We start from the raw sequence: 25254 nt of genomic DNA, 5'->3' as shown, positions 1-25254 counted from the left end.
ATTCAAATGTTTGGGGAAAGTAAGGTTTTAATGTAAAGAAAATTAATAATTTATTTAATATAGTTTCTTTAATATAATCAGTATAGTACGTAAGTAGTATTATACTGAACAAAAGGGGCGGCATTTGTAATGGAATAAATAAAATACTGCCATTTATAAATTAAAAATCTTTTGAATGATTTCTTAAGTATCATGTGTTACTGAAGACTGGAGTAATGATGCTATGCCATTACAGGTATAAATTACTTAGGTAAAAATGTTTCTTTTTTTATACATTTTACAGATGTTTAAATGAATCCGTTGCTGTTTTACTATATTTTCATCAAATAAATATACCAGCTTAAAATGGAGTTAAAAAGAGAGTTAAGTTGGCTCAACAATAAAACTAACAATTAAAAAAGCTGTGAACAGTACTCAAATGACTTTATTCATAATATGATTTTGCAATAAAAACATAAAAAGTAACATATTTTGCCCTTAGTACAACTTGCATCATATGACCACATGGTGGCATTGTATGCCAAGTTTAACACGTCATACTAAAGGTTACTCTTCTGTTCAGATCAAGGAAGGTTTTCTACCACGTTATCAAAACATATGTAAAAACCCAGACCTCCCCAAACCCCACGGATAAATACAGTAAGTCCTTTCGCGCTCACAAACACAAATAAAACCACCACTGACTGACAATAGACAACTCTCTGCACCTGTAAGCGAAGTGTGTGAAAATGATGCAGTATTAACCGTCGATCGAGGTTTCCTCCAGCTCCTGTAAATAAGATTCCGACTGTCTATTATACATGCGTGTGTCTACGTAATATGGTTGAAATATATGCCCTTCATTAGTGTTACTTTGCTGCACCCCATGTACAAAACACACAGGTTCTACACTTTCCTTCTGGAAAAACAAAGGAGCTTAAACAAGCTGGTGGTCTTAAATGGATCAATTGACTAGCAAGTGCCCAAAACCCATCTAAGACCAGCAAACTGGCTTAAGACTTTTTTCAGCATGGTTTAAATCAAATACATTAACAAACTCACAAACACTTGTTCGTTTCGCAAATATGCAGTCATCCCCTTGTAGTGGATAATAATGAGGCAACAACAAAACAGATGCTAGTATAATATCAGCTGATATGCAAATACACCCCGCCATGAACTCATCTATTGGCCTGAAGTAACAGTTTCAAGTTCTCATGGTCACGTTTACAGTCTATCATGATACAATGTGCTGATTCAGAGAAGAAAAAAACTAAAAATTCCTTTTAAAAAAAAACGGGGAAAAAAAAACACAAAAACTGGCAATTCTTGACACAAAACAACTGACAAATTAATCATATTGCATGTAAATGTTGTATAAAATTCTTAAAATACAGTTTAGACAATTAAGTACTTGAGTCAACAAAGCCAAAAGTGCAGAGGTACATAAATAAAAAATAACCCCCTCAAATAATATATTAAAAAAAACCTGGGTGTGCTCAGTGGGATGTCTTTTCAGCGCTGCCACTCAAGTTCACCTAACACCACCCCTTTGCCTCTTGCCCCACCCCTTTATGACAGGCTGACCCAAACCAGTATCCGGTCAAAGGTTACAGTTCACAAACCAAGAGCTGGGTGTTAAAAGTTCACACACGACACTCAATCATTCTCTTGCTGAAAAACGCACAAACATCCCTAATCGTTTCAAAGTTATAAACGCTTTTGTTCGCCAAGATTCAGACAAATCAATTGAAGGTTCAAAACCATGCAAACGACACTCCCAGACTCTTGAGCAGGGTGAAGTTAAGGGCATGTGGTCTGCAGCTCGGGCCACGGAGCCTCTTAAAGCTATTAGCATAAGAATGAACACACGAAGGCAAAGTCCAGTGAAGCCCAGATGTAGTCGCCCTGACACAGAGAGAGAGAGAGAGAGAGAGAGAGAGAGAGAGAGAGAGAGAGAGAGAGAGAGAGAGAGAGAGAGAGAGAGAGAGAGAGAGAGAGAGAGAGAGAGAGAGAGAGAGAGAGAGAGAGAGAGAGAGAGAAAGAGAGAGAAAGAGAGAGAAAGAGAAAGAGAAAGACGGAGCACAGTGAATCTACAGACTGCTGTCCCGGCAGGGGCCAATGAGAGAAAAACAGCTCGTCTTGTCCTTTTTCATTCGTCTCTTCCGTTTAGTCTAATGAATAAACCAGATATGATGACAGCAAACACAGAGATCAACACAGATTTCCAAATACTTTCACAAGCTGCACTAGCAATGCACAACATTTAAGTTCTAAGGCCCGTTGGCGAACACCTAAATGAGGACTGATGCATATTGGCATACAAATCGGAATCTCCCCGGGATGATATCCAGGTATCCCACATACACAGAAGGACTGACTAAAGTCGGAGGGAAAGGTAACACTGCTGTAATTGCTAAGAGCACAAATGAGATGGTGTGAAAAAGGCACTAAGACTAGCCCTAGAGGATAAAAAGCGATACATTCATGGCGTGTGGGGCTTCCTTTTCCGACCACAATCGATCAAAAATACCTTGAAAAACATCAGTACAAAAATAAAATATAAAAGGTTGCAACCCTTGATGCATCAGTGCGTATGGCTACAGAGACTTTTTTTTTCTTTCCAGCTGATTCAAATATGACCCTCTAGCAGTTCTAGCCCCGTTAAGAAGACATCTTCCTTTCCGACAAGATATTGAGGAGGAGAGAAGAAGTGTCGTAGTGTTGGTTTGCAGTCGAGACGCCACAGAGCTGCGCTTCCTCCTCAAAATACTGTCGGACTCACTCCTTTTCGTGATTTGTTTCCCCAATGTTTTCATTTCCTGTGAACAGATTTTCACCTTTTTGCTGCCCTCTCTCAGGACAAAAGAAGTGATAAAGGGCAGCATCCCCCTCCCCCCAGCCTCGATGGACTTCCTGTCATGTGGCGGTGGCCTCCAGGTAGCTCTGTAGTTTACGGACAGTTGACTCATCCAATGAGAAAAGGTCAAAGTCAAAAGTTGTGTTGGTGACATTAAAGTGGCCTGTCTCCTCGATGAGGTTCACGATCTGAAGGCAGGAAACGAGTCAAAGGTGTTTGTTACACAAACGCATGCTATTTTAATTCACACGCAAACACCCACCTGCTGTAGAACGTTACGCTCTCTTAATGCCATTAGCTTGCGATGAAGGTCTACCAGCTCTTCAGTGTACGCCTGAAACAAGAGGAGAGAAAGATGTCAGGAACTAGAGAACAGGAGATCAGTTTCGGCTCATGAACTCACGGCTCCGAAGACATCTACGAGTTTGTGTATTAGGTTAAAACTATAGGAGTCAACATATTTACTGACATTAGATGTAAAGTGAGGTTTTACAAACTAGTACTAGCAGCAGGATGTCATGCTTTGTGCACTTAATGCTCCAAAACTAGTGAGCTGCCTACCTAGGTAGCATTTCAAGGCATCATAGACAGCCTCCTGAGACTGAGGACTACTACTGCTACTACTACACTGTAAAAAAATATTTTAAAAAAAGTTACCTGGTTGCCTTATATTTTTTATTTCAATGAACTCAAAATTTTGATTTAATACAATGAACATTTTTGAGAATCGACAACCTTTATTCAAATATTATTACAAGATTTTTGTAAGCATATTGGGTATGTGTTTGTTTTATTTGTGATGACGCAGTAAAACATGATTTATCACATTTTTTAATGTGGTTCAGACACAATAACATTTTGAGTTTCCATTTATTAAACCAATTTCCTTCATTGTATCAACTAAATTTTTACCTTTAAATTCAATAAACTCAAAATTTAAAAGGCAACCAGGTTACTTACTTTTTTAAGTTAAACCAACAAATTTGCAGTGTAGTATTATGTAAGATTTGTTGTTGTTGTAATATATTTATATAATATTTTTATCATAATTGAATTACTTTTTTGGTAACATTTTACAATAAGGTTTCATTAACTACATTAATAGTAATACATTTATTTTAATCTCAACATTTACTAATACATTTTTAAAATCAAAAATTGTATCTGTTAACATTAGTTAACGCACAGTCAACTAACATGAACATTTTTATTAAAGGGGGGGTGAAATGCTGTTTCATGCATACTGATCTTTTTACACTGTTAAAGACATGGAATCCCATACTAAACATAGACAAAGTTTCAAAAGTTAAGGTGGACGTTTGATGGGAGTATTTCTTTGTCAAAAATACTACTTCCGGTTAGTCATAAGTTTCGGCAAGTTTTTTGAGATCATGCGTCCCCTTTGACGTTAAGCGCGTGAGAGAGAGAGAGGGAGAGAGCGAAAGTAACAGGCTACGCCCATCAAAGCGCTGGCTTGTAGGATGCGCTGAACAGGTGATGTGCACATAACAATGTCACCAAAAAAGTGCGTTTTTGGTTGCCAGACCAAGACAGTCCTGCACAGATTCCCCCAAAACCCCGCGTTAAGGCAACAGTGGATGGAATTTGCTTTTCCGGATCAGCAACTGAGTTGCGCGAATGTTTATATCTGTTCGCTGCATTTCGGTGCCGACTGTTTCATAAACAAGGCCCAGCTCGACGCCGGATTTTCCTGATCGCCTAATGCTGAAGGATGGAGCAGTCCCAACGTTAGTACCGCAGGCGGTGAGTGAGACTGCTTCAAATGTCTGTGTTTTTGCCTATGCTCGTAGCCCAAACATGATCACGTATAGTTAATTGATCAATGGAGCATGCGATGTGTAGTGCGTGTACATTTGTTTAGCTGGCCACTATATGTGTAACTTTATGTTTGTGTATTGTAAAAGCACTCCAAACAACAATACACAAAGAGGGGGGAAATATGTTGAACTAAATAAGCACGCTTCTTCATTCAAATGCGCTACTATTCCGTGTCTTTCTATGTAAACACTAACTTAGCCTGCCGTGCAAAACCAGTCCGCTTACTGTCTACACAAACCACGCGTAAACACACAAACACACGTGCACAACTGCACTTCCCACATGTACACCTTCAAAGACAAAAATACGACGATATAATTCAAGTATAAATATGTAAATAACACAAGCCGCTCAGCATATTATATAGTTAGTGTATAACTTGTACCACATAGAGACGTCCTGCTCTAGTCGTTTTTGCTGCTGCTCCTGTTCAACTGCAGCCTCTGGGTCTGATTCCGGATCATAGATGTATGGCTGTATCTGATTAAAAGCCATATTTTTATTTTGAATAAAGTTTTTTTCCCGCTGTTAGGGATGACACAGCTTTACGACACACTCGACTCAACACAATAGCAGCAGCGAGCACACGTCATTATTTAGCTCCGCTCACACGACACGCCCCCACCCGCTCGGCTTTTTTCGGAAAGACTCGGAACAGCGCATCTTTCTTATATAATTATAAAAAAATAAAGACTTTTCGGAGATATGCAGGATGCAATGCTACTCTATAGGTACTCAAGATTGACATGACACTGACTGAAACTGAGTGTTTCACCCCCCCTTTAACTACTATTATTACACGGCTCTGTGAAGTACTTGATTCTGATTGGTCAATCGCGCATTCCAGCGGTATGTTATTTCCAGATAACACCCGCTCATACGGGTACTACGAGTTATCTCGATCGGTACTACTTCTATTTTTAACGCTGGCGCCATCTTGTGGCTGAAACAGCCGTGGGTTACAATGGAAGACTTCAAGGCAGGTTTCCTTTATAACGTAAATATATATAATAAATTATTTCATCCTTTATAATAAATATTTTTTGTCTGAAAGAAGAATGTCATATACACCCATGATAACTTGAGGGTGAGTAAATCATAGGCTTGGTTTCATTTTTGGGTGAACTAACCCTTTCAGCATTCATTTTTAACAATTAGCAAGGGCATATGGCAAATCTTCAGCAATAGATAAAGGCTCATGTTATACTGCACACTGTAAACATAATCAAAGCTTCGAAAACACACAAAGAACGGGACCTTTACGATTATTGCTATTTTTATTTAGTTAATTATATAATAATTATTGTTATTATTATTATTATCACTACTGAATATTAATCAATTCTTTCCCCCAGTATTTTTTTGTTTTTGTTGAGAGTATCACTATTAGCTTAGCAACATGCTAATGGAAAACTACAGAGTTGTGCAGGTATGGAGTCACTTTGTAGGCCAACCAGCAGTTAGCGTCGTAGTTCCCCGGAGGAAAACCATAGGCTTTTGGATTACCACAACAACAGCAAAAAAGCTCTGGGATCAACAAAAGTTTATGATATTTACATGTTTTGTACATAAAGATAATTATTCACTGATAAACGCAACTTTTATGAATTTCGAATCCTAAATGCAGTCGCAGAAGTAAAAGGCTAAAAGGTAGGCTATGAACGGACTACATCCTGTGAAGTAATCGACACGGTCCTGCGATTTTAAAGTCAACCTCACTAAGCTTCCAACAACTCTTCCAGTTTTTAATCACAAAACATTTTCCCAGAAAGTTTGAGTCAGAATTGTCTATAAGGCAAAATTATAAACATAATAAGGCTGTAAAAGTGGACTGAGTTTACCTGTTCGGCGTGATGACGTTTAATCTCCCCATCAGCCTCTGTAGTCCCATTTAGCCACTTGTTAGCAACAGCCTTTTTCAAGACACATAAAAGCTTCAAAAAGTCACGAGTGGGGTAATACTGATGTATTTTGTCATAGAATAAAAGGTGAAAGTGTCTTATCTTGAGCTTGTGTTCACCACAGACCTTATTTAAGCCATTTAAAAAAATAACATTAAAAAACAGTGTCTCTTCACACCAAATGCAAATAGTGTGCCTTGTTGGCAAGTGTTATTCACACTAGCCCCACCTAACAATGCCTGGTTGGGTCAAACAAGAATTTTTTTTTTTTAATTGCATATTTTAAAATCTTCAGTGGCGCAATCAGTAAAGCAAAAAGGCTAAGGCTTAAGGACCTTGGTTTTGATGCAATCAACCCAGGTTCGAATCTGCCTTTTGGAGACCTCGCTCTTATCCTTTTTCCCATCCACACATCACATCAGGAAGGCATTTACTTATACTAATAAAAAATTAACAACATTTCTAAAAGTGGAAATAAAGTGCCTAATGAAATGTTTAATAATTGAAAAAGCATTTATTGGGTAGGGTTATGGGTAGAAAGGGCTTTTATTGTCCCAGTAAGGCGGTATTGATGTACTAATTTTAATAAATATAATCATTTACACTGTTATTATTGCATCCTGTTAATGTACAACAATACTGAGGTGCAAATAGTATGTATCTGTCCAAATAAAGTATAAATGGCATGTAATTACTACTTACACATTGCAGAGAACTGATGTAAATAACACGGTGTAACATGATGTAAATAGCATCTATAGCATAGCCGATGCCCGAAGTACTAAAATGCTAACATTTGGCCTACAAAAGGATGTCATACCTGCACCACACTATTGAAATCAACTGCAGATTAAGTAAAAAAAAGAAAAGAAACCTTATTATGTAAAATATACATTCCATTGCCCACTTAGGTAGTACCCTTCTAAGGGATGCTAACTGATTTTTTATGGATTATATAAAAAAAATTCATATAAAAATTCAATTAGCATCCCTTAGAAGGGTACTACCCAAGTAGGCAGTGGGCAGAAAGGCAGCTCACAAGGTTTTGGAACAGAGGTCTCGTTGGGTCGAGTTTAGCAAATAAAAAATTACTTATGGAGATAAGAGGAGGAAAATTAAAAGGTTGATTTACCCTTCCTACCTTGTCGTATCCCTTCTTCAGGACCTTTTCTTGACGTAATAAAGGGTCTGGGCTCTTTCTGTTTGACACCTGTATGATGGACAGAAAAAAGGAAACGAGAGGAAAGGAATAAAATGGAGAAAAGAAAGACAAATCATACAAATGGATTAAAGAGGAGGTTTAAAGAATGATTAATCAAGACAGTGATCTATGGCAGTGTTTTTCCTGCAAGTGTGGAGCAGTGCCGAATCCCGGTGATCTGACTGGCAGCACCCAGTTAAGCAGCATTCCACATTCAATGGCTCAAAAGCTGCCTCATTTCAACACTGGGCGCAGTGTAATCCAAGAACTAATGCCAATCGTCCATCATCCAACAGTCGACAATCAAGTTACAAAGGAGCAAAACTGTGCCGTGAGTGTGCGCTGTAAATTGAACGATCGGCATGACTGAATGAATAAACACACCAACTGGAAGGCAGTCAAGGCTTAACAAGAAGCTGACACTAAGTCTTGAGTATCAGTTCACCTTGTTGTTGGTGGAGCTGTGTTTCTGTGGCTGAGGGGGTGGGTCTCGACTGGGACGCTGCGGCCCGTCACTGCAGTCACTCTCGCTGTCTAAGCTCAGTCTGTGAGGAGCAAACGTCAAGCAATTAAACCCTGTTAGGAAGTTAAAGGATAAACCAAAAAAAACAACGAATTCTGTCATCACTCCCTTGGTGTTGTTCCAAACCTGTATGACTTCCTTCCTTCTGCAGAACACAAAAGATATTCTGAATGTTGTCGTCGTTTCAGTTCCCACTGACTTCCATAGTGTGAACAAAAAAATACCACAGAAGTCACTGGGAACTGAAACCGTTTTCTCACCAAGATTACTAAAATATATTTTTTTCATGTTACACAGAAGAAAAAAAGTCATGCAATTGTATCAATGGGGGATGGGTTTTTTTTCTTTCTTGGATAAGCCATTCCTTCAAATTCGCTGCATAAAATTAAATAAAATTTTAAAGAATAATTCGAATTAACAAAAAACACTGAAAAGAAAAAACTATTCTACTAGTTACCTCACACTTCCAACCTCACAAAAGTAAGTCTTTCAAAACACCTAAGCAACACTTGAGCGAAATGAAGAATAAAGAGAGGCGTATGAAGTGAAGTGTTTACTCTGAGCAAACAAATCCGTTCTCCGCCTCTGCTAACATTGATTACAGGGACTTAAAGCATCTGAAAGACCTGCTTAAACAAACATTGAAGAGAAAAGGAGGAGAATGACCTGGAGTCTCGACTGGGCAGGTTGTTCTTGACTGGCGTCTCTTCGTCTGAGCTGCTATCGTCATCATCAGACTCCTCCGACTGGAGGTCCTCCACCATAGAGCGCAGCGGGCCTAAAGACCAAAGTCCACAATGAGCATTTACAAAATCTACAGTGGTTCGGTTTAACTTTAAACTCGCACTGAAGCGTGTCCTTACTGTGCCACTAGCTTAACCAAACAGATTTCCATCAGCCATTGGTTAGATAAATAAAAAGTCCCACCCCAAACTCACACTATTTGTTATGTCAATATTTTGTGTCAGGCTGGCTGTTGCAAATTAAAATGGGACCAAGCTGGTGACAAATTACCCACATCACCATTTTTAAAAAAGGCACTTCCTTTAAAATGAAGGAATGAGGGGCTGCTTCTGACACATCCTTAACCTTCTCCATGGTAATTGATCAAAACAGCAGTCTGTTGACCTTGAGTTAAAGTATAGCAGGGAAATCTATTCATGGATCTGACTGCTTCTTATCGGGACACTCCCTGCAGTAAAAGAGGCGATCCTACCTTGGCCTTGTTTCTGCTGCGGCTCAAAGTCTGAGTCTGAGCTGGACTCTGAGCTGGAGCTGGAATTAGACGGGCTGGAAGGTGCTGACTGCTGTAGGAAAGAGTGGATAGGATACAAAATTAAAGATTTTGTTTATCACAGGGGTTGGTGAACTTTTTAACGGTGTTAAGTTTCATTTGTATTTTTTTCACAATATAATGTATTTATAAATAAATTGTGTAAAAATACAGTTTAACAATGTAAAACCTCTAACCTCAGATTTAGACGAGGCCTCATCTTCCGAGTTGGAGTCATCGGATTCCGGAGGCTTCTTGGACTCCTTGACCTCCTGGGTCTCTGACTTGCCCTTGGCCCAGCGTCCCTTCTCTTTAGAGGCCTTCTTATCCACATATCCTGAGGAGGCTGTGGAGGAAGACGCAGTCCGGGGGGAGGTGCCAGTGAATCCCCCACTGCTGGAGTCTTTTGACCCCTCTGAACCCCCCTTCTTTGGCTTCTTGACACTAGGTTTGGGTGACTCTGCATTGGAAGGTCGTTTGCTAGGGGCTTTTCCATCGGCCGCTCCACTTCCCCCTCCACCACCCGTCGACCCTGCTCCCCCTCCTTTAGGAGACATGCCTTCCATTTTCGACTCCTTCAAAGTGAGTTTGGGCTCCTTGAAAGCAGCTTTGGGCAGGACTTTGTTCTCGTCTTTCACTTTGATCTCTTTTTTTTTGGATGAGGATGATGACGATGAGGAAGGGTCACGACTACTTTTGCTGCTGCCATCTCGGTCACCGTCCCCTTTGGATGTGGCCTTGCTCTCAGAGTCTTTTCGTGGCCGCTCTCGATGCTCCTTGGCCATTTTGTGGGATTTGGACACTTTGCTTCCCTCTTTACTGGGCTCCTACAGGAAACAGTGTTAGTTTTTAGTTTTTTAGTCTCAAATTCTACATCAATGTTTAATATCATTAGGGCTTTTCACACGGCATTCTAAACTCTACTTTAAACTCCAGGTAAAGGAACATTTCACACTTGCAATATAGAAGTGGCGTTAGCATTGTTTTTTTTACCCGGGGTTAGGAAACCCTGCTCTTGAGCAGAGATTGTGCCGTTCAGGCGTTTAGAGCTGAAACCCGACAAAAATGTGAATTAAAAGATGATGTGGTGTTAGAATGTTTCTACTACTTGCTAAGCAACGGACAACCAATAGTGTGCCTCATATACATGTGCTTTAGGTCACGGAAACCATGCCTTGTATATAAACAGTTCATTCAGCATTTAAAAGGAAAAATAAAACTGAAGGAAAGCAATTGAAGAATTGGAGTGACTTATAAGAAATGTCCATTAAGAAAAAAAAAAGTATATTAGTCATTTATGTGTAATATGAGGACTTGTAATGCTAGAGCCTTTATGTGAACAAGTTGCGTGCTGGGCTAGTCCAATCAATGACATTGACACTGCAAATATGCAAATACAGGTGCTGGTCATATAATTAGAATATCATCAAAAAGTTGTTTCACTAATTCCATTCAAAAAGTGAAACTTGTATTATATATTTATTCATTACACAAAGACTGATACATTTCAAATGTTTATTTCTTTTCATTTTAATGATCATAACTGACAACTAAGAAAAATCCCAAATTCAGCATTTAAGAAAATTAGAATATTGTGAAAAGGTTCAATATTGAAGACACCTGGTGCCACATAGCCTAGAAATCTAGACACACCCTAGTGGCAGCAAATCTAATCTGCCCGCGAGTACCGTCTAGCAACTCTCAATACAGTTCTGAGCTGTAAACGCCAAACTCTGGTTGGGCCAATCACATTGTGTATAGAGTCGGTGGGCGGGGCTTAATATAATGACGGCAGAGTTGTGCTTGCGTGCTTCTATTAAAACCCAGAAACTGTCGAACGACAGTCTTTCGAATCAGCTTTGACCGTGACTCTGGAAGACTTGGAGTTAAGCTTTTCTCTGAGAAAAGAACTAAGAATGGCACTAAAGTCATTCTTAAGAAGGGAAGATGTGTTCGAAGTTTTGCCGACCGGATGCGGCGAAAGTTTAATCTTTCAACTAGCTCTGGTTGGTTGTAGCGCTATCCAATTGCCTGCACGCCATGCAGAGGAAGTTTGAAAGACAACCGTTGGCAAAGGCCTTTAAATAGTCTCTTAGTCTAGTTCTGTAGGCTACACGATCATGGGGAAGACTGCCGACTTGACAGTTGTCCAAAAGAGGACCATTGGCACCTTGCACAAGTAGGGCAAAATGCAAAAGGTAATTTAAAAAGAGGCTGGCTGTTCACAAAGCTCTGTGTCCAAGCACATTAAATAGAAAGGCGAAGGGAAGGGAAAAAATGTGGTTAAAAAAAAAAATTATACAGACAATAGGGATAATGACACCCTGGAGAGGATTGTGAAACAAAACCCATTCAAAAATGTGGGGTTCATTTTCATTAAGATACATTAAGAGTGGACTGCAGCTGGAGTCAGTGCTTCAAGAACCACTACACACAGACTTATGAAAGACATTTTTTTAGCTGTCACATTCCTTGTGTCAAGCCACTCTTGAACAACAGACAGCGTCAGAAGCGTCTCACTGTTGTAAAGACAAAAAGGACTGCTGAGTGGTCCAAAGTTACGTTCTCTGATGAAAGTAAATTTATTTAGATAGGGTCCCAGTATCTGCAAGAAGAGATGAGAGGCACACAATTCACATTGCTTGAGGTCCAGTGAAAAGTTTCCACAATCAGTAATGGTTTGGGATGCCATTTCATCTGCTGGTGTTGGTCCACTGTGTTTTCTGAGGTCCAAGGTCCACACAGCCATATATCAGGAAGTCTTAGATCACATCATGCTTCCTGCTGCTGACCAACATTATGGAGATGCAGATGGTGCCAAAGCAACCAGTACCTGGTTTAATGACCATGGTATCCCTGTTCTGGCCAGCAAACTCGCCTGACCTTAACCCCATGAATTCTATGGGGTATTGTGAAGAGGAAGATGTGATATGCCAGATTCCACAACGCAGAAGAGCTGAAGGCCACTATCAGAACAACCTTGGCTCTCATAACACCTGAGCAGAGCCACAGACTGATTGACTCCATGGCATACAGCATTGCTGCAATAATTCAGGCAAAAGGAGCCCCAACTAAGTATTGAGTGCTGTACATGCTCATACTTTTCAGTTGGCCAAGATTTCTAAATATCCTTTCCTTGTATTGGTATTAAGTAATATTCAAATTTTTTGAGATACTGAATTTGGGATTTTCCTTAGTTATCAGTTATAATCATCAAAATTAAAAGAAATAAACATTTGAAATATGTCTGTGTGTAATGAATGAATAAAATATACAAGTTTCACATTTTGAATGGAATTTGTGAAATAAATCAACTTTTTGATGATCAGCACCTGTAAGTACGTTAACCCAGGGTATAGGAATGTACAGTGTGAAACACCATCTTGTGAATACCCAGGATTAATTGTTAACCCCGGGTTAATTATGAGCAATGTGAAAAGTTTAATAACCCAGGATTCCATTTACCAGGGTAATCATTCAGTAGTATATTATTACCATCACATTTATCATGGTATAAATTGTCAAATACAACAGAACAACAGATCTCCTTCGAATAAAGCTCACAGTTTGACACCTTTAATAATAATCACAAAAGGCCATTAAAGCATGTTTTAACTGTGAAACTATAACCCATCTGTGACCTTCACACAAAGGTCATCTGCTGTATTAATGAGGCTGTGCTGAGATTAGGACTGTTAAAGCTAATGGGGATGCTGGAAGAGGTCCAACAGTGGATGATCACAGTAAATCAACAGCTAGCGAGTGACCCTCTTTACTGCACTAATGAAAGATGCCGCAAAGTGACCCAGACAAAGCTCCAGTGCTTGGATATGATAAGTCGAAGGTCATTTAATAGAGATATGACACATTTCCCACATAATGGACTCTTAATTTCCACTGAAACGATCTAATCTGCTGCTTAGAAGTAAACAAAAAGAAGAGTAGAGGAAGATGTGTGAACTGGATACCTGTCAAGATAAGGGATCACATGATCAAACATTTGAGAAGAAATATAGAGGGGTCCAAAAGTCTATAATCAGAATGTAATTGTTTATTTCAGATTGTATTTTAACAGTTTAAATTAAAATAAACTACTGTTTGAAAGATTCACAGATTTGTATGGTCAAAAATACTTCAAAATTGTATTATTCTTCAACATCATTAAAATTTAAAATAACAGTTTACTATAATTTATTCCTGTGATGGCAAAGCTGAGTCTTTAGTGTCACATGATCCTTCAGAAATCACTCTAATATGTTGATTTGGTGCTCAAGAAACATTTCGAATTATTATCAATGTTGAAAACATCATTGATGAATAAAACGTTCAAAATAACAGCATCTTTTATAACATTATAAATTACTTTACAGTCACTTTTGATCAATTTAACACATCATTGCTGACACACCGATTAGCCATTTTGGTCAGGCATCAGGCAACATTATGGCCTAATATTGTTTTGTTCCCCCTTTTGCTGCCAAAACAGCCCTGACCCGCATAAACTTCACTAGACCCCTGTAGGTGTGCTGTTATCTGGCACCAAGATGTTAGCAGCAAAACCATTAAAAGTCCCATGGCATGGGTTGTTTTATTGTTTTATATTGTTTTCTGGGGTGTACTTATATTGATAGTATGTTTTTTACATCCAAAAAATGTCATAATTTAGAAATAAAAGGAATTTTTTCTATACTGATATTAGCCCTCTGTTTAGAATGCTCTGTTTCAAGAGGCGTGTCTGCTGAGTCTTCAGTGAAAAAACCCACTGTTGTGATTGGCTGACATCTTTGCATTTAAAATAAGATAATGTGCGGATGGGGGCGTGGTTTAGTCAGGCACGAGCTGGAGCAGCTGCAGCGCTGCCAGTCGAGAGAGAGAGACAGAGAGAAACGGAGCTGGGGAAAGATTGCTGAGGAAGTGCTATTGTACCGAGTTTTTGAGAACCCGAGTTTATTCAGTTTATATCTAAGAGCTCTGAATAAACACGAGAGAACTTTGCAATGTTATTTCTCTCCCAAAATGCTTTCACCACAGCTAATAACAAACATGACATCGACATGATACTGTAAGAGCTTCTGTTGAGCATAATGAGCAGCGTCATTTAAACGTGTGATTGACCAATCCAGACATTATAAAGAGTGTTCTTTGATTGCTCTCTGTAGTTTAATCATTTAAATAACAGATTTGTTTCATGCTACAAACAGAAATGACGTGAAGTTGATCGTTTTAGACACTGGCTTGATTCACTGATGCATCAAGAATGCAAGAAAATTTCATGCCATGGGACCTAAGACTAAGTTGCGAGATGGGGCCTCCATAGAACAGACTTGTTTGTTCAACACATTCCACAGATGCTCGATTGGATTTAGATCTAGGAAATTTGGAGGCTAAGTGAACACCTCAAACTCATTGATGTGCTCCCCAAACCATTCCTGAACCATTTTTGCTTTGTGGCAGGGCACATTATCCTGCAGAAAGAGGCAATAACCACCAGGGAATACCATTTCCATGAAAGGGTGGAAATGTTCTGCAACAATGCTTAGGTAGGTGGTACGTGTCACAGACATTCACATGGATGGCGGGATCCAAGGTTTCCACGCAAAACATTGCCCAAAGCATCACACTGCCTCTGCCGGCTTGCCTTCTTCCCATTACTGCATTCTGGTGCCATGTGTTCCCTAGGAATGAGTCACATACACACCTGGCCATCCACGTGATGTAAAAGAAAATGCGATTCATCAGACCAGGCCACCTACTTGCATTGGTCCGTGGTCCAGTTCTGATGCTCATGTGTCCACTTTTGGCACTTTCGGCGGTGGACAGGGGTCAGCATGGGCTCCCTGACTGTTCTGTGGTTGTGCAGACCCATATGCAGAAAAACACAGTGATGCACTATGTGTTCCTAGACTCTTCTATCAGAACCAGCATTAACTACTTGAGCAATTTGAGCTATAGTAGCTCGTCTACTCATCCCACGTGCATCAATGTGCCTTGGAACCTGCCCTTGGATCATGACCCTGACATTGGTTCACCACTGTTCCTTCCTTGGACCACTTTTGATAGATACAGACCACTGCAGACTGGGAACACCCCACAAGACCTGTAGTTTTGGAGATGCTCTGACCCTGTTGTCTAGCCATCACAATTTGGCACTTGTCAAACTCGCTCAAATCCTTACGCTTGCCCATTTTTTCCAGCTTCTAACATATCAACATTGGAGGACAAAATGTTCACTTGTGGCCTAAAATATCCAACCTACTAACAGCTGCAGTGATGGAGATAATCAGTATTATTCACTTTACCTGTCAGTGGTCATAATGTAATACTTGATCAGTGCATATATGTATTCAAAATCTTAAAACGTTTATTTTCACGTTTAATACTGATTTTCTACCTAATCTCATAATTTTGGACCCCAATGTATAAAAAAGACAACAGCACATCATTCAGATGATAGCTTTTAAAATAACTTTTCAGACCTTTGATCCTTGTGAGGTCTTGCTCTTCTTAGGGTCTGAAAAGGCAGAAAGTGGGATAGTTGGAAGCATGGGGTAATCTGGGCTGGGTCTCGGGACCACTTCTGTTCCCTCTGGCACTACCATGATCTGAATGAGAGATTACAGCACAGACCAAAAATGTTAAGTTTTTCTTAATAAACTGTTATAAAAAACGTAATGTTGTTTACATCTAGATATAATCAGAGACATTCTCATAATACACCACTCACCCCTCCAGCCTTGACCAGCTTGCGACGGAAGTCACGAGTGGGGTTATTAAAGGTGAGTTTCTCACAGCGCAGGTGATTGACAGGCGGGTTGCCCTCCAGGTTGAGGAAGAGGTCGTAATTGAAGCACACCTTCTTTGGCTCCTCCTGTGTGAAACGCAATATTCAATAATTCCATAAATCATCTCATATTAAAGAGATTTCTGAGAAAAGCTCATTAATCCACCCCCTAAAATGCACAAACACGCAATAAAGAGTAGATGTCTCGTTATCAAAGCTGAAGCAAAGCGAAATAATACTTGATGACAATAGAACAAGGAAGAACAAAATAAAATTACATACAGCGCACAAGAGTGTATACAAGCAAGAGGCTTGAGCCTTCTTTTCCAGTGATATCCCTGACATCTCTTTTGTAACATGTCTCTCAGCCAGCTCTCTTTCTACAGTCTACCCTCAAATCTTCCTCTTGCTCACTCGCTTTCCTCCCCCCATCATGATTGGACACGCCCCCCTACTGCTGATTGGCTACAACCATGTTGTGGTGCATGGTTTAATGAGTCGCTTTAATGAGGAACTCAAGTGTGATTCAGCGGCGCAGCACTTCCAGCACTTCTTTCATGGGGGGGGGGGGGCTCAGCCAGAGCTTCATTCAAGATTTAAAAGCAAAACCTCAGCAAAGATCAGAATTACAAATCAAACAACCAGCTGAACATTCTCCAACTCAATCTTTTTATCTCTGTCCCTCAGCAGGCAGAAATCTGAGTTGCTAAAAAAAACAACTCAGGGAAACATGATTCTCTGAAGACTGGGGATGTTTTTCAGACAAGATACGACAGATACGGTTGCATATCACAAGTCTGTGAGTCAGTGGTTGGGCTTAAAAAAGAGAGCATTATTGTTTCGCATGATGTCAGTTAGCATGATGAGGCAAATCTTTTTATGGTGCCTGCTTAATGTTTATTTTTATTTTTTATAAAGCTCTTTTAAACAACTGGCAATTGAACAAAGTGCTGTAGAATATCTAAAAACACAAAGACAATTACAACCCTCAAATCACAACACTAAAACCACAGCGAAATAAACCCCTCAGTTAATACACAACCAATTCCTATACCCCACTGAATGCTAATGTGAGGAGGTATTTCTTAAGCTTGTGTTTAAAAAAAACACTTCATGTGTGCGCCGATCTGAGAGGAAAGGCTAAATAAGTCCAAAGCTTTGGAGCTATCGCTACACCTCCACTTCTCCGTTTATTTATAGGAATCATCAAAACCAGCTGGTCAGCTGACCTTTTGAGACCATTTTGGTTCATATTTCTTAATCAAGTTCACCAAATACAATAGAGCAATACTAAGTATGCAATGATTTATTAACCCAAAAACCTGCATTTTAAACTTTATTCCATAATCGATCAGTAGCCATTGTAAAAATCTTTACTGGAATAATATGGCCTCTCTTATGAGTAGCTGTCAAAAGCTTTGCAGCAGCATTTGATCAATTGTAACGGTTAAGCAATAATTTATTTATGCCAACATATAGTGAGTTGTAGTAATATGATTGAATGAAAGCATGAATAACTTTTTCGAGACCACACACGGACAAAAATAATTTCACCTTTGCTATTAATCTCAAGAGATAAAAACGAGACTTAACCACAGAATAAATCTGTTTCTCAAACTTGAGATCACTGCCAAAATGAACTCCTAAATCTCGCACTAATGGCTTACAGAAAGGGGCTAGATCACCCAGATTAGCAAAGTTATTTGGGACTCCAAACCACACAACTTCAGTTTTATGGTCTTAATGGTCTTCGTTCGATCTCTAAAAACTTTTAGAGATAGTCGTGATTTTATATCATGTATACAGTCCCACAACGACTCGATTTGCTTCTAACTGTTCTTTTTCAGAGGAAGACAGACTTGAGGTGACTTGAGACAGGCTTAATGAAAATGAGAGGAAGTTCACAAATGACAAGACAGAGGAAGAGAAGCTGATGCTCTGATGAGTCACAGTGACAGAGCAATGTGTGGGAATAAAAATTATTACAAAAAAAACTAAACTATAGAAAATGATACAATAGCAAAAGAGGAAAGGAGAGTTACAGGAAGAGACTGATACCTCACCTTGTTTTTGAAATAGACCTCTATAGGCATCAGAAAGCCAGCATAACCAGACTCCTCAACCTTGTATGGGGGCTCCTTACACACTGTAAAATGACACTATTATTATTACACTGAAATTGCAGCATATACTGTATATACATTAAAATAACTTTATATTAAATGTCCAGGCTCTTCCAAGCTTTATAATGACAGTGAACGGTTGTTTCTGTTTTGAAATCCATTAAAGTGTATCTATCCATCATAAAAGTGCTGCACATGGTTCTGTGGGTTAATAAAGGCCTTCTGAAAGTGAAGTGGCACTATTGTGTAAAAAAAATATTCGTATTTAAAACTTAAACAAAAAATTAATCTCTAACTTCCACTCACTGTCGTACACGTGTTCACAAGAGACTGGCGTTCCAGCGTAGTTAGTTCCGGTGACGAACGAGGAAGTGCAGACAGAGCGAAAAAAACCTTGGCTCTCGCGTATTAGCATATTCTCATCCTACGTCATACACTGGGACGCCAATCTCTCATGTACGCGCGTAAGACAGTTAACGGAAGTTAGAGATTACAGTTTGTAAAGTTTTAAATATCGATATTTTTATCTTGCAAAAACAAATCGCTTTTCTTTAGAAGGCCTTTATTAACCCCCGGAGCTGTGTGGAGCACTTTTATGATGGATAGATGCACTTTTATGGACTTCAAAACAGAAACAACCAATATAAAACTTAGAAGAGCAAGGACATATTTTAATATAACTCTGAATGTATTCGTCTGAATGAAGAATGTCATACACCTAGGATGGCTTGAGGGTGAGTAAATCATTGGGAAAATTTTCATTTTTGGGTGAACTTTAATGTTTGATAATTGTTATTCATAAGAGTTGTTCTACATTTCTGGGAGTTTCTTTTACAAATACAAAAAGGAAGGCTTTGCTCATTAATATTAAGTATTTATCATGTTTGCTCTGATTGGACTGTGACTGTTACATGTGCATTGATTTAAGGCCAATTCAAAAACAGTTCATGAATATTTATTAAAATGACCTGACTTGACACTTCAGGAAAGTTACCAAACAGAAACTGCATGACCCAATGAATATTCACACACTATAAAGTTCATTTAAATCCGTGTTTTGTAACAATTCCCAAAGAAAAAAAAAACTTATCAATCAAATAAATTGTACATATTCAAAATATCCCTTTATCCATATTATAATCAAGTAATGTGAATAAAACAAGGCTCTCTCTTATCTTAGACCAGCACTGTTAGTCCAAGACATGTGACACCTGGAATGCATGAAGTGAAATGGGTTGATGTTTAATCTACTGACAATAGTTTCATTTCACCAGTCATCTGAGGCTACCTATTTGTTGCCTAAAGAAATGTTTTAGTATCAACAACAAAATACTAGGCGCTGTTATTATACCAAGCCAAATTTGATATTGATCCATCTATATCCTCAAATATTTAAAAAGAAGCATACTGCTCTTCATGATGTTTAACATGTCATGTGGCTGTCACATGCTGTTTTTGAAGACTGAACTATGAGTGGTGGTGCAATATCTGATTTGCGAAATTTACCCCTCTTAGGTTTAGGAAAGCTCTCGTGCAACCGGAAGACGACTTTATCCACAAAGTGCTGTATGTCGCTGTTCTCTGGACCTCGCACGAAGACCATCCAGTCATGGGTGAAGCCCTCTGATGTCACCTTCTTCCTCAGCTGGGCCCGGTGACCCAACTCAAGCTTTACTTGAACCGTGCACTGCAAACAAAGAAACACATATTAATTAAAAGGCTGAGGTCAGCTGAAGTTCAGTTGAGGACACCAGCGCCACACACACACACACACACACACACACACACACACACACACACACACACTCGGGACATAAATTGAGGTCCCCAAGGAAGCAAGGTTATAAATCAAACAAAATGTGGGTTTTTTTCTTCAGCATTTTTTTTTTTTTTGGTGGGGGGTAAAAATGCAGAGTCTTGTGTGATCGATAGGTTTAGGGGTAGGGTTAGTGTAAGGGGAGAGAATACAGTTTGTAAAGTATTAGCAAAAAAAAAAAAAAACATGTCATGTATGGAGAGTCCCAACAAAGATAGCGAACCAAATGTGTATGTATCTGTATAAGAATTCAAGCGATGTAATTTAAATTTTAATGTTTATTTATTCATTGTTTTTTTTTTTACATTGAAATAGCCTATTACATTGTATTATTAAAGTTCCCCTTATTATGCTGTTTTAAAGGTTCCTAATTTTGTTCTATACGTTTCCTACAACAGGTTTGCATGCACCAAATGTCAAAATACATGCTTTAATTTTCTCATAATATACACTGCACATCACATTTTTCAAATTCTCAAATGAATTTATCAGCCTATCTAAATCCCTCCTTTCCACAAGCCTCTTTGGCTTTGATTGGTCAGATGGCCCAGTCTGCTGTGATTGGTCTACCGCTTACAGCGTAGAAAATAACGACGGCGTTGATTTACCATATCAATCCGAGTACGAGTCTAATGATGAAACATTGAAAGAACTAGCCATTCAACCTGAACCTTCAGCACAAGGATGAATTGAGCAGGACGTTTGTCAGTGATGTGCTACTCCTTTTGAGATACATTATGGGCTGTTGCAACTAGGGCTGTAGCTATCGATTATTTTAGTAATCGAGTAGGCCTATTCTACCGATTAGTCCATCGATTAATCGGATAATAATTACTTTCTTCTTTATTAAAGAGCAATACTAAATATATAAGAGAAAATAAGACAGGTATCTTAAAATTAACATCTAATTTGTTTATTGCTAAATTAAGTTTTATTGCTGAAATTGCATACGTTGTGTGGCTTTTGTAAGAAGCAAAAAATATTGGAAAGGAAGGTAACTTGAAATAAGAACAAGATGGCAGATCAGCTCTAACTTCACAGAATTCGCTGTTAAAAACAAACCATCCATCCGCACCCAATCGGCACAAATTCAAATTCTCAGTGTTAAGCACGATATGCTATCGTCACATATTAGCTACACCGAAGTAGTTTGCTTTAAAACAAATCTTCTTTGGTCAAATTACATGTGGAACATGAGCAATCGGTTTATGGAAAAAGGTTTGAAAGTTCAAAGGCTTATTACCAGGTACGCTCATCAGAGGTCGCGTACGCATCTTGATCTCCGAAAGGGTACTTTCAACACTTTTCCACCGAAGGCGATCGGCCGGAACTTTAATTAGAAAAGTTTTAAATATGGATATTTTTCTTATATAAACAAGGATTCAGCAGGCCTTTATTAAACTCCAAGAGCCGTGTGGAGCACATTATTTGACGGACAGACGCATTTTTACGGCCTTCAGAAACAGAGAAACAATCCCTGCCATTATAAACCTTGGATTAGCCAGACTTTTTTTAATATAACTCTGATTGTATTCGTCTAAAAGAAGAATGTCATCTACACCTAGGATGTCTCGAGTGTGAGTTAATCATTTACAATTTCATTTTCAAGTCCACTACTTGACAGTTTCATGCGCTTTTAGTATTTACAAGTGTTTGTTAGTTTTAGATGGTACAGTGATATTGAAAATTGAGGATCCAATGCATCGTGATATTGAATCGAAGACATTATCGTAATCAAACTGACTCGCAAGACAAGTGACGTTTCACACCCCTAATCATCAAGCTGTAGGGAATTTTCATTGTGGAAGACTGGTTTATTTGAGTGAATTTACTGATATAGCGGAGAAGAGTTATTAATAAAAGGCCTCTAGACACCAAAATCTGAGTAAGAATACCTTTCATACACATGCTCAAGCTAATCATCTGTATCATCAACTGGTTCTGCCAAATGGCCAAAAAAAAGCCATCAAGGGAATTCCTTGAAAAGCAGCCAGGAAAAATGAACACTGCCCACATAGGGTGGAGACGGGCCAGACTGGGTTCAGGTGCCCAGAGATGCTCAGCAGCTGCTGTTGACTCAAGCCCATGAACTCGCAGAGATTTAAGAACCGGCACAGAGAATAAGATTGAGACAAGCTTCTTTTCTTTTCTTTTTTTAAACTTTTCTGAAAGATGGTAAGCATAAGACCGAGTGGAAGGAAAATCGTATTGGCTGCCGTCTGGCCCGTTCTTCCTTTCACCATAAAGCCCTTTAACTCCCCTCATTGGCCGACTATCTCACGTCTCCGAGCCAAAACCTGCCAGCCAGTCCTCGACGCTGCCAGGCATCAGAATAAACCCTATGAGGCCATCTCTCATTCACTCACCCACAAGCCCCAGCCGTGTCACATACTGTATATAGACAGACAGTGAGACAAAAGCCTGACTACCCTCAACGCCAAGAACCACTGCTCTTTTTCCAGAACTTGCCATTCGTAATTTCATCACAGCAACAGCAACTTGCCTTGAAGTAACGATTGCAAACGCTACATAAAAGCCGTTCCACCCTGCCTGAGCAGAACCGTTCGAATATGAAGACGATACGGGACAGACATGAGACGTACACAATAAGAGATTCAATACATGACCACGCTAATCCAACCGTGAAAGGGGTAAAAAGATCAAAAGGCCTTTTTGAAAAGGAGCAGATTAAACAGGAGGACAAGCAAACACTACTGGCTCCTGGTCTCACAAGACAGAAGGTGCAGGTCTCACAAATCCCCAGCAGAGACACCCACATCATTTTTTGTCATAAAACACGAAATAGACACAAAAGTGGCAGACTGGATTCCTCTCAGGTCACCGCGACTGCTATGATACAGATTATCAGTCAAGCACGGTAAAAATACAAGCAGGTCACGTGTAAGCCAACAGGCGAACGACAAAACAACAAGTCTCAGAAGAGCTGCTGCAATGCTGTTGTCAAAGGTTGGAAAACATGATTGAATGAAACAAGAACATACTTCTGAAGTGGAGGGAAAAAACCCGAATTTGCTCTTCTCAAATCACACTAAATAAAGATAAATTAGGCTTTTTGTTTTGGGATTTGCTTTCACGCCCAAGTATCTAGCTTGTGCAACTGCAAAAAGCAGTCTAAAGCAGGACTTTGCAAGTAAAAGGAGGTAAACATACAATTCCACCAGACTGATAATGGAGGTAATAGCTAAATAAACAGCGTTTTAAGAAAAACTAACTATGCATTTGTGACAGTACAAACATTATGCTAGTTCATTTTGAAAAAAATATATAAAACGGTAAACGTAAAAAGCCACTATATATAAAATAAATAGAAATAAAATTACAATTACTACTGCATTAAAAACTGCTCATTAATATTAAGTAGAAATGCTTAAGGAGCAAAAAAGTAATATGATTTTCTTTCTACAATGTGACAGCTTTATGACAGTACTAACATTATATTTGTAATAACATGTAGCCAAACTGTCCATTCAAAATTTAATTTTCAAGCAACAATTTTTGCTACTGCATTAAAAAAATTGGTGGACATGACTGCCATTAAGAATGCATCTATAGTAATTTAAAATCACATAATATTGTATAATCCTTTTACAGTAGTAACAATAACCGTAGTGGAAGTAGATTCCTATTTTTTTGCAATATGACACTCAACCTTAATAATAATTTAAAAAAAGTTTTTTTCTAAAATAATTTATTTCATAGCAACGAAAGCAATTAACCTACTGCAGACCACAGACACAAGGCAGAACGTGTAAAAATAGCCAGGATGTTAAGGCAATGATATTCATCTACAGCATATGATCACTGCTGCTGCTCATAAATCATATTGCATAAAAGGGCAATTAATTAGCCTTGGAAGGAGACAGATTCCCGCTTCAGGAGCCCATCAGGGACCCCCACCCTCAGGAGCAGACCTGTGCAATGCCCTCAGCCTTCAGTGAGCGTGCTCTGTCAGGAACACTAATACATGAAAATGCATGTTCCTCATTTCCTCTAATAAAAGCCGCAGACTGTAGTGACTCCCGGGCCAGAGAAGCACAGGACAAAAACACTCTCCTTTGTGTTTCTGCTGGTACATGCACGGCTTGCCTACTGCAAAAGCTGGCGCACGCATCCAGCGCTTTAGGCTGAGCTGATGTCCCCAAATACCGATGTAGCTTTAATATGCGTGGCCAGCTCGAGTCAGATAGCTGAGAGGAGGGAGGAGGGAAGAGGGAGGGGGGTTATATGGGTCCGATCCGCTGCTTTCACGAGCCCCAAGTGTCCACATTCAGTTGCAATGGTGGATTTCTCTAAGCGCGCGCTTACAAAAGTTGACTTCGCTCCATGCAACAGCAAAAGCGTTTCATACTCTACCTGATTCTCCATAGTTCACCGGCCTGATGAAGGTCCTGTTTATTTACAGAAGGCTTTTGAGCGGCTGCTCCCGACTCTTCATTGTGTGTCAATTCCAGCCCAAAACCGGAAACTAGACGGTTCTCCTCCCCTCTCCGGACCTCTGGCATGCACCCAAAACAGAAAGCGTTTGTGACCAATCATATGCCGTCCGGGATGAGCTTTACGCCACCCAACCAATCGAGAAACGCGGTGGGAGGGACTTCCCACGGGCTGCCTGTACGTAATAATTAGAGATTATCCGAACCGATGGGATGTTTTTATTTTTGCAGTCTAGTAGCGCTACAAAACGTGCTGTTACTTTTTTTCCTGAATGATTTTCAATTCCGTATTTGAAAACAATGCATGTTACACACAGATGTGTTGTGATTGGTTGACTGAGGGCATGCCTCTGTTCTGTTTAATTAGGGGATTACAATAAATACTTAATGCTTAGAGATTTCAATTGCCATTTGAAGGGATTCATTTAATGTATCTAAAGACTGGGGCTAGTTGTCACACTTTTTACTAAATATTTTCGCAGGGTTTTTTTTCTTTCTGTAAAA

The 25254-nt window shown here is 39.3% G+C and overlaps 1 protein-coding gene across 7 annotated transcripts; it reads right to left on the bottom strand.

Moving 5' to 3' along the window:
* Positions 1-406: 406 nt before the first annotated feature.
* On the bottom strand, positions 407-24811 carry mllt1a (MLLT1 super elongation complex subunit a). 7 transcript variants are annotated; one of them, XM_067413961.1, is made up of 13 exons: positions 24671-24811; positions 19987-20167; positions 18421-18503; positions 16301-16444; positions 16053-16178; positions 9774-10403; positions 9520-9610; positions 8970-9081; positions 8226-8325; positions 7712-7789; positions 6520-6591; positions 3102-3173; positions 407-3027 (listed from the first exon to the last, which is right to left on the bottom strand). In XM_067413961.1, exons 1-13 carry the CDS (start codon positions 24680-24682, stop codon positions 2899-2901), a joined length of 1830 nt encoding a protein of 609 aa, XP_067270062.1. In that variant the 5' UTR covers positions 24683-24811; the 3' UTR covers positions 407-2898. The 7 variants fall into 7 exon arrangements, with proteins under 7 accessions (XP_067270062.1, XP_067270064.1, XP_067270063.1 ...); XM_067413963.1 differs by having other exon boundaries at positions 7721-7789; XM_067413962.1 differs by having other exon boundaries at positions 9520-9607.
* Between the last annotated feature and the right edge of the window lie 443 nt (positions 24812-25254).

Source organism: Pseudorasbora parva, chromosome 13 (assembly GCF_024679245.1).
Source record: "Pseudorasbora parva isolate DD20220531a chromosome 13, ASM2467924v1, whole genome shotgun sequence".
Taxonomy (NCBI): Eukaryota; Metazoa; Chordata; class Actinopteri; order Cypriniformes; family Gobionidae; genus Pseudorasbora; species Pseudorasbora parva.
Note: the sequence above shows the minus strand (reverse complement) of the source record. Positions and strands in the feature narration are given on the sequence as shown.

Coding starts and splice junctions, on each gene's coding strand:
- mllt1a (XM_067413961.1), bottom strand. Junction 18,504..19,986: donor CTTTCCTAAACCTAAGAGGG/GTAAATTTCGCA, acceptor GTCATTTTACAG/TGTGTAAGGAGCCCCCATAC. Junction 9,611..9,773: donor AGGCCTCGTCTAAATCTGAG/GTTAGAGGTTTT, acceptor TCTTTCCTACAG/CAGTCAGCACCTTCCAGCCC.